At 39.9% G+C, this 10,000-nt stretch overlaps 1 protein-coding gene across 1 annotated transcript in view; it reads right to left on the reverse strand.

The window, feature by feature from the left end:
* Positions 1–1,889: 1,889 nt before the first annotated feature.
* The window catches only part of LOC119578018, a 9,048-nt gene continuing 937 nt past the window's right edge, over positions 1,890–10,000 (reverse strand). Inside the window, exons 2-4 of the mRNA XM_037925728.1 lie at positions 4,574–4,685; positions 2,330–2,495; positions 1,890–2,119 (exon numbers count right to left, since the gene is read on the reverse strand). Coding sequence (XP_037781656.1) covers positions 1,916–2,119; positions 2,330–2,495; positions 4,574–4,680 — 477 coding nt within the window. The 5' untranslated portion in view covers positions 4,681–4,685 and the 3' untranslated portion in view covers positions 1,890–1,915. The remainder of the gene's footprint in view (positions 2,120–2,329; positions 2,496–4,573; positions 4,686–10,000) is intronic.

Genomic DNA, 10,000 nt, shown 5'->3' on the forward strand with positions numbered 1-10,000 from the left:
AAAAAAGTACGGGAAATTATGTAGGATAAAATCCTTTTTTGATGTGTTTGAATGAGAAGCAATTTTTTTTTTCACAAAATTCATCATAAAGGAGACTATACATTTATCACATACTAAACAAGAGATACATATTAGACCCACATATATAAGTAGCTACATGAATATATATATGTATTTATCAGTCTTTATAATACTTCAGTGCTCCACCAAAACTTATAAATCATATAAAGAACTTAGAAAAATCAATTCATAAATATAATATAAAATGTAAAAATAAATACAGGGCATAAAAATAAAATGTTAAAATAAATACAGGACATAAAAATAAAATGTTAAAATAAATACAGGCTTTCAAAATAAAATATTATAATAAATATAGGGTATCAAAATAGAAGGTTAGGAGGTTCGGATGGCAATTTCCAAGCTGAAGAGGGGGAAAGCTGCAGGCATATGTGGTATCCCTGCTCAACTTCTAAAGGCTGGGGGGTGAAACTAAGACTCAGGGTTTGAATACAGTCTTGACTGCCATCTGGCAGTCTGGAACCTTTCCCCCCTGACCTGTTGTGGGGCATGGTCATCCCTCTCTGGAAGGGGAAAGGGATCGTTGGGACTGTAGCATCTATCTATGGCATTACACTGCTCAGCATACCAGGCAAAGTTTTTCCCCACATTCTTCTGAAACAGATCCACATTAGACTGAATACTAGCGCTTTGAGTAACTGGGGAATGCCATGAGTTTGGTCGGGGGTTGCTTACAGCCTACATCAACCTCAAGAAAGCGTTTGACTGGGTGCATCGTGAATCGCTATGGGAGATCCTGAGACTCGGAATTCCGACGCAGATCATTGGCCTAATAGCAAGCCTATACACCGGTACTGAAAGTGCTGTAAAGTGTGGTGGGGGTCTGTCAAACTTTTTCCCCTGTAAATTCAGGGGTGAGGCAAACTTGTGTCCTGGCCCAACACTTTTCAACACCTGTATGGACTGGATAATGGGCAGAGCTACTAGCCAAAGTCAGTGTGGAGCAACACTGTGCAATATCAAGGGCTTAGACCTTGACTTTGTCGATGATGTTGCTATCCTATCTGAGTTTCTGGAGTCACTGGTGGCGGCTCTTGATGCATTTAGCAATTAGTTGAAGCCCTTAGACCTAGAGGTCTCCTGGAGCAAGACCAAGATTCAGGACTTGGGGACCTGTTAGGAGAACCCATTCAGTCAATCCATGCTTGCAATGAGGATGTTGAAGTCGCAGAGAGTTTTACATACCTTGGTAGCATAGTCCATATCTCTGGGCTGTCAGACCAAGAAGTCACTAGATAGATTGGTCTGGCAACAGGAGCCATGAACTCGATCAACAAGAGCATCTGGAGATGTCAGTACCTATGCAGAAGGACCAAGCTACGTGTCATCAAGGCCTAGATACTGCCAGATTTGCTCTATGGAAGCAAAACCTGGATGCTATCTAGTGCCTCGGAGTTTCTTCGTCAGATCATGGGGTACAGTTGGCAGGACCACGTGTCCAACCAACAGCTACACCGTGAGAGTGGCATGGGACCTGTTACTTGCATAATCTGGGATCGCCAACTCAGGCTATATGGGCACCTAGCTCATTCCCTTGTGGATGACCCTGCCCATCAGGTGGTCTCTTTGAGTGATAACCCAGGGTGGAGGAGGCCTGTGGGACAACCCAGGAGGTCATGGCTTGGGCAGCTCGACGAGACCTGTCACAAGGAATTAGAGATAGGCCGAGGGCCTGCCAGGAGACTCACTGTGAGGGACCCTCGTGGCTGGAAGCGAAGGGTGGATGCAGTCATGCGCCCCCATTGGCGTTAGCCCCTTGATGATGATGATGATGATGAAAATAGAATATTGAAATAAATACAGGATATCAAAATAGAATGTTAAAACAAATTTTTTAGTACACTACCTGAAGCTTTATCGCTCCTGGTGACCTCTTATTGGCCTGTCTGTATAACATGAGGAGATTAACAGGGTCACTGTGATTCAATGAGAGTGCTTTCAAGTCCTGACAGTGTAAGCCCTCGCACAGTTTCTTGAAGATCCCGCCGGGGATACTTCGGTTTGCAAAAAGCAGCTCATATTCAACATTTACTGCAAACTTAGAGAGGAGAAATTAGTAATAGACGATTTGCAACTAAAGTTACATTATATACACATATAAAAAAAATCAAACAAACACCATACACAGGCATGCAGGCTCCCAAACTCACATGCAACCGCCCCCCCCCACACACACACACAACATACATGCCTACCTTTACTGAGAAGCAACAGATCATCCCCACCATAACATGTTACCAATACTCACACGAAACTTTGTAAAGGGTGCTTGTTTGCCTGCCACCCTTTCACCACTATGTATTATCTTCATTCTTTTAATTTTACTCTCTAGATGCAGCTCCCACAGAATGAGTTCAGGGTGTGATTTTACAATGACACTGGTCTTGTAAACCTTTCTGAAGACATCCATGGCCCTGGAAATATGTGTTTGATTCATACTTCTTCCTCCCCATAAAAGCATCTATATATTACATTGTAACTGCATAGACATACTGACATATTGCATTTGCATACATATACAGTATCTGAACAGCTGACCTTTAAGTTTTTATTATATCATTATCTGATTACTGCAAAAAGCTTTACTTTATTGGATATAATAAAATGAAAATATTACACTAAAACCCATAAGAGGCTCCATCAGTCAACATTTATGTAAATAACATGTATATATTACTTTTTCTCCTTTTTTCTACACTTTACATTCTTCTTCTTTTAACGGTAGGTTCATGTTGAGCCGCCGTGGTCACAGCATGATACTTAATTGTATTTTTTTTTTTTTTTTTTTCTTCATGTTGTGATGCTCTTGGAGTGAGTACGTGGTAGGGTCCCCAGTTCCTTTCCACGGAGAGTGCCGGTGGTACCTTTTTTTTTTTTACATTACTACATAAAAATTACTTGACAAGTAATTATGAAACCATTTAAACAGTACATAAGGATATACTGGATATAAGCAATTTCCCCAATCTTTTGGCTGCAGCACATACAATTATCCAGTGAAATTAGGCTAAAAATCGACTTTAAGCTTGCATTAGAGGGTCTGTAACTCCTGTCACTGTAGAAGTGGCCAAACAAGCCACAACTGTTAGCATAGGTTTAACAAGTCAACCAGCATGCCAAGACAAATATATACATGCCACCCACCAGCAAAGGGTTATCTCACCAGTCTCAGATTCATGTACTGTCTTTTCTTCTTTTTTTTTGTTGTTTTTTGTTTTTGTTGTTGTTGTTGCACACAAATGGTTCACAAGTTCTCATCCCTACTCCATCTTCCCACGGCCTACATTATAGGTTCCTCCAGAAAGTTTCTGAGTGACCGCATCTAATTTCCCTATTGATTTTTTTGGGGAAAAAGTTTTTTTTCTGATGCTATAAATATCAATACTGTTACTAAGTTATTGACATTACAATGATTACATGATTAAAATATTCATAACAATATAATATATATAAAACAGAATCACGTAAAAGGGTACAGGTGAGATATGTAGGACTAATAGTTGATTCCTTGGTGACTGAGCACTTGTAAAGCCATCTAAGTGCAAACACAGTTATTAAGCTAAAATTACAGTAAACAATAAAATTGTGATAGTATTCCCATCTAAAAATCTTGTAGCCAAAAAGTAGTATCCAATTATCTGAACAGTTGACCTTTAAGTTTTTATTATATCATTATCTGCTTACTGCAAAAAGCTAATATTACACTGAAATCTATAAGAGGCTCCATCAGTCAACATTTATGTAAATAATAAGTACATAATACTTTTACTCCAAACAAGCCAGCAGCTGTTAGCATAGGTGTCAAGACAAGTATGTACATGCCACCCACTGGCAAAGGGTTATCCCATCACAGTCACTGATTCATGTACTGTCTTTCCTTTTTATTTATTTTATTTATTAATTTTTGTTTTCTTTTAACACAGATGGCTCCACAAGTCCTCATCCCTACTCCATCACCCAATGGCCCATATGATACATTCCTCTACAAAGTTTTAAAAATTCTCTATTGATTTTTTTTTTTTTTTTTTTTTTTTTTTTGAAAATACTCATAACAATAAAAAAAAAAAAAAAAACAATGAACATTAGAACTGTGACAGTATTACCACCGATAAATGTTGTAGCCTAAAAGTAGTATCCAATTATTAGGTCAGTAAGATAACTTTGTTTTTCAACAACTGGTTAATGGGTCTGACAATCTTTCTGATCATTACTTCTTATGTATAGTAAATTAAATAACAGTGATAAATGCATACCTTTCTTTGTGCTACATAGTAACTATTTTATTTATAAACCACTATATTTTCGTATTTGTTTTCAATTCATTTTTTTCCTACATGTTGAGAAGTTGAGGTTGAGAGAATATCTATGGTCTGCCTTGAATAATAATCAAGATTTAGCCTATCCTGCATTTATGTGTATTTTTGCCCAGGTTAGATTATCAGAATTTCAAAATATATCTTACAAATAATGATGCATTCTAATGTGTACTCACTCACTGACATCTCCTACAGTAAATGGCAGAGGGGGATCATAGTCCACTAAGTGATATGCATCCAAGATCCTGAAAAAAATGATGAGAGGACACTGCTTCGGGATCATATTTCCTGAAAAAAACATGAGAGAGATAGAAACAGTCTTTTAAGTGTGCTCTTAAATTTCAACAGAATGTCATCCATGTGAAACAACTTTTGGGGAAAACGAGGTGGGAGGAGGAGGAGAATGAGAAGAAAAAGAAGAAAAGGGAGGAGGAGGAGAAAAAGAAGAAAGGGGAGGAGGAGAATGAGAAGAAAAGAAGAAAAGGAGGAGGAGAGAAGAAGAATGAAAAAAAAAAAATTATTGTCATTCCGACATAGGTCTTGCACATTGGTTAATGTTACCAAGAGCGATGCGCAGAGACAGAGCAAAATGGACAATGCCATCTTATAGTACATAATAAATAGAGTATGAAGCAATATAGGTACATCTGCAGCAGCCTCATATTTACAAAGGATTGACAAAAATTCCTAGTAGGCAACAAAGTGCTTATAAAGGGGGGTGGGGTACAGGGTGGCTAGTCTTCAGTCTATGGAATAAATAGAAGGTAGGAAAGGTCAGGTTTGGATTTTGGGTTCACATGATAGCCTGTTTTTTTTTACTTCGTCTCTGGAGGGGGCGTCACTCTCAGTAACAAATGCCAGCACATTTTCTTGACATTTGGACATTATGTGTGTATTGATATTGAACATTTTGTGAAGAAAAATTTGTGGAGACCCAAATGGGGGGAAACCTCCCTCCCCATATATTTTTTTTTTATATAAATAAAGTTAAAATCAGAAAATCTGAAAAAAATCTGAATACTAAGTAGCTTGTTGGAAATCTCTGCAAGAATATATATGGCTTAGTTTCAAAAAGAAAGAAAAAGAAAATCCACCATCGAGAAAAGTGAAAAGCATAATAAAAATATAAATAAAAGCTTTGCTGTCATTTATATGACTTTTCATATAAAGGAAAAAAAAAATTATGTTGTCAGGATTTTACAGAGCTCCTTTTCACACATGATCAAAAAAAAAAAAAAAAAAAAAGCTAAAAAATATTACTCTTATCTTTCTTTTTTCTTCATGTTTGCACTTTTGGTAATGCAACCTTTGAAATAACATTTACTTCTACCAGTAATGGCTACACGACATTTCAGATAAAGAATTGAAAAACAGTATATTACAAAAGAAAAGACAAATGTAGCCTACCATATTTAACCCTCTTACAAAGATGACGTGTTTTCATGGCAAATCCATCACCCGTACCTGGAGGACATCCCATCACCTAATGAGCAGTTTAGTTTGCTCCAGGTTTTATATACCCTAACAGTTGTTTAACTGCTTGGCCCAGAATATTGAAGGACAAAAGGTCCTTCAAAAGTAGGCCTATGGCCTCTCTTTATGCCTGCTTACCTAGATAGTCAGAGTGTAGAGAGTGCAGTAAACATAATTTTCTTGCACTTCTAAATTTTCACTATCTACAGGCACCACCCAGCATGTAGCTTGGTATAATGCTGAAGAATCCCATCATGGGTGGGTTAAGAAACATATGAAACAATCCTAAAAAGTAGAAAAACAATAATAATAATCTACACAAAACAAAGGTAAAACAACAATCAATCACCAAACTCTATAAATATATACTTGTGTAGCTGGCAGGGTGGGGGCTTGGAACGTCCACTCTTTGCAACAGGACAATTGGTTACAACTACTGTCGAGGGAGCTGAAGCAGTTAAGAGTTGAGGTGGCTGTTCTCTTGGAGGTGAGATGACCAGGAAGCAGCACAATTAGTGTGGGTGGCTACATTTACTAGTGGTCGGGCTGCAGCAATGGTGACCATCTCCAGGGAGTAGCCATAGCCACCTCCAGCAGACTTCAACCCTTGGTAGTAATGGTCACTCCAATCGATGATAATGATACTGAGACTGAAGCTTACATTTGGCTTCATGTCTCTTATTGCTATGTATGCTCCTACTGATATCTATGAACTTGATGTGAAAGAGATGTTCTACACCAAACTTCCATCTGTGACAGACAGCTGTCCCTGGCAAGATATTCGTATTGGTCTGGGTGACTTCAACGCAGTATCTGGTTACAACTGAGCTGGCTATGAGATGTCTGTTGGTCTCCATGGCTTAGGAGCTGATGCTGGCAGTGAGAATAGTCTCCTTTTCTGGAACTTTGCTAGGTCAGAAATTTAGGATTTCTGGCTCCTGGTATCAGCGTTCTGACCTGCATTGTTGGACTTGGTATGGCAATACAGGTAATGTGGCCATGTAGATCCTTGTTAGCACTTGTTAGAGGATTCTCCAGAACTGCAGGGTGCATTGGAGCACCAATTCTGTGGAACTGATCATAGATTAGTTGTGGCTACTCTCCGGGTCCACTGCAGAACCCCCATCATTCCAATGAACACCTTAGGGTGTTTCATGTGGACAGGTTGGAGGAGGGGGAGTTTGCCCAGGGGTTTGCTGAGGCTATCTCTGGTCATTTCACAGCTCTAAGGGGCCTGACGGACCCTGTTCTTCTGCAGGACACTTTCCAGCTTGAAACACTCGATGCAGGCCAAGAATTGATTGGTGAATGCCCAACAGCAAGACAGAATTTCATATCGCAGGAGACACTGGAAGCCACAGATGTTTGTCGTGCAGCTCAACTGTTAGGGACTTCCATCGTTCCCTGGTGTGCAGGACTAGGTTACAGCTGAGAAGGAACAAGGAACAGTTAACAGGAATCTTGCAGAGGAGGCCGAGAGCCATTTCCTAGTAAATGACTTCATCCTGCGTACCAAGCACTGAGAAAGTTGAACTCAAAGCAATCCTCACAGACAACTGCAGTCTGCTCAGCAAGTGGCCAGACAATCTCAGGTCCTAATGGGGCGCAGGTGTGTTGGGCTGAGTATTTTGAGCAGTTGTACCAGGTTGATTTACCAACAATTAACTTGGATGCTAGTGGTGTTGAGATCCCTTTGCCAGACCCACCCATCAGCAAGGATCCACCCTCCCTGACTGAAGTCAGGGGGGTGATCTTCAAACTGAAGAGTGGTAAAGCAGCGGGTGTCTGCGGCTTCCCAACCAAACTGTTAAAGGCTGTGGAGAGAAATGCAAGGGGCTTGCATGCTCTCCTGTCTGCATCTGGCAGACTGATACCATTCACCTTGACCTGCTGAGGGTGTGGTCATCCCTCTCTAGAAGGGTAAAGGGATTGATGGGACTGCAGCAGTCACCACGGTATTGCCCTGCTCAGTATACCAGGCAAGGTTCTCACTCACATTCTTCTGAGACATATCAGAAACCACCTGCTGAGGCAACAGAGGCTGGAGAAATCTGGATTCACTCCTGGTAAGTTCACAATAGACTGTATCCTGGGCTTTAAGTCATTGTAGAGCGCCAACATGAGTTTGGGCGTGGGCTGCTTGTAGCCCACATCAACCTCAAGAAGGTGTTTGATACAGTGCATTGCAAATCACTCTGGAGATCTTGAGACTGGGAGGAATTTTAACAAGGATTATTGGATTAATAGCAAGCCTGTATACTGGTACTGAAAGTGCTGTAAAGTGTAGCAGGGACCTGTCAAGTTTCTTCCCTGTTAACCCATTGCCGACGGGTGGCATGTACGCACATGCCATGGCATGGCGGGACCATCTGCCGGGGGCACGTACGCACATGCCATAGAGTATGCATGGACATGCCATGAGTTTTTTTTTGTTACAATCACGGCAAAAGATTATTTTTTTTGCCAGTGAAAGTGTGATTAAGTCGGTTTTAACACTTTCTCATTTTTTCCATGCAACAAACAAAAAAAAATGCAACAAACCGACAATTTCAACTCCATGATGCCACACACTGCTTATTTTATTCGGACTATAGACCGAATAATGATCAACTATGAAGTCTATATAACAACAAAAATACCCTTCAGTCTCGATTTATCAGGAAGTTTGGCAAGTAGACTGTAAAAAATAATGAAAGTTGAAAATACAACATATCTTCGTAGTATTACGAAGAAACGGCATGGGATGCTGGTATTTGGCATGAGTGGTCGCGCATGCTAGGGCGACGATATAAGCCCCCGGCAGCAAGGCCCTGGCCTCTGTGAATGCTACCCGTCAATTATGGGTTAATTCAGGAGTGAAGCAAGGCTGTGTTTTTGCTCCAACACTTTTAAACACTTGCATGGACTGGGTACTGAGTAGAGCTACTGTCCAAAGTCACTGTGGAGCAACTCTGGGCAATATCAAGGTTACCTTGACTTTGCTGATGATATTGCTATTCTTTCTGAGCCCCTGGAAACCCTAGTGGCACCTCTAGATGCATTTAACCCTTTGCCGACGGGTGGTATTCATAGTGGCCCGGGCCCCAGCTGCCGGGGGCTCATATCATCACCTAACATGAGCGACTGCTCATGCCCAATACCAGCATCCCTTGCCTTTTCTTCGAAATACTAAGAACCTATGTTGTATTTTCAGTATTATTATTTTCTAAGGTCTCTAATTGCCATATTTTCTGTAGGATATTTTTGTTGTTATAGCTGTTATATATAGTTATAGTTGATTATTATTTGCTCTATAGTCTGAATAAAATAAGCAGTGTGTGGTATCATGGAGCTGAAACCATGTTTTTTTTTTTTTTTTTTTTTTTTTTTTAATACCAAAATACATATTGGTATTTTCACATGGTTTTACATCATCACTTCGTGAATACTATATAATATCTGGCCAATGTAGTTGATTACCAACTTAATTTTTCAGACACTAACCTCAGAAGCCCAAGAAGCTTTTATGAAATGCATAGTATAGGAAAAATGAGAAATAGTGTTAAAAACTACTTAATCACATTTTCAGTGGCAAAAAAATATATTATTTTGCTGTAATTGTAAAAAAAATAATAATAATAAAAAAAAAATAAAAATAAATAAATAAATAAATAAATAAATAAATACATGCGCACCATGGCATGTATGTACATGTCACCGGCAGATAGTCCAGGCATGCCATGGCATGTACGTACATGCCACCCATCGGCAAAGGGTTAACAAGGAAGCAAAGCCAACAGGGTTAGAGATCTGGACCAAGACCAAGATCCAAGATTTTGGGGGCCTGCTAGGAGATCCTGTTCAGTCCGTACCTGCTTGTGGTGAGAACATCAAGACTTCAGATAGTTTTATATACCTCAGTAGTGCAGTTCATGACTCAGGGCTGTCAGACCAGGAAGTCAGTAGACGGATTGGTCTGACAGCAGGGGTCATGAAATCTCGACAAGAGTATTTGGAGATGCCGGTACCTATGCAAAAGGATCAAGCAACATGGCTTCAAGGACCTGAAACTGCCAGTTTTACTGTACATAGTGAAACATAGATGCTATCTTCTGCTTTGGAATTTTGTCTTGATGTCTTTTGTAGCAGGT

The sequence above is a fragment of the Penaeus monodon genome, chromosome 10 (genome assembly GCF_015228065.2).
Source record: "Penaeus monodon isolate SGIC_2016 chromosome 10, NSTDA_Pmon_1, whole genome shotgun sequence".
Taxonomy (NCBI): Eukaryota; Metazoa; Arthropoda; class Malacostraca; order Decapoda; family Penaeidae; genus Penaeus; species Penaeus monodon.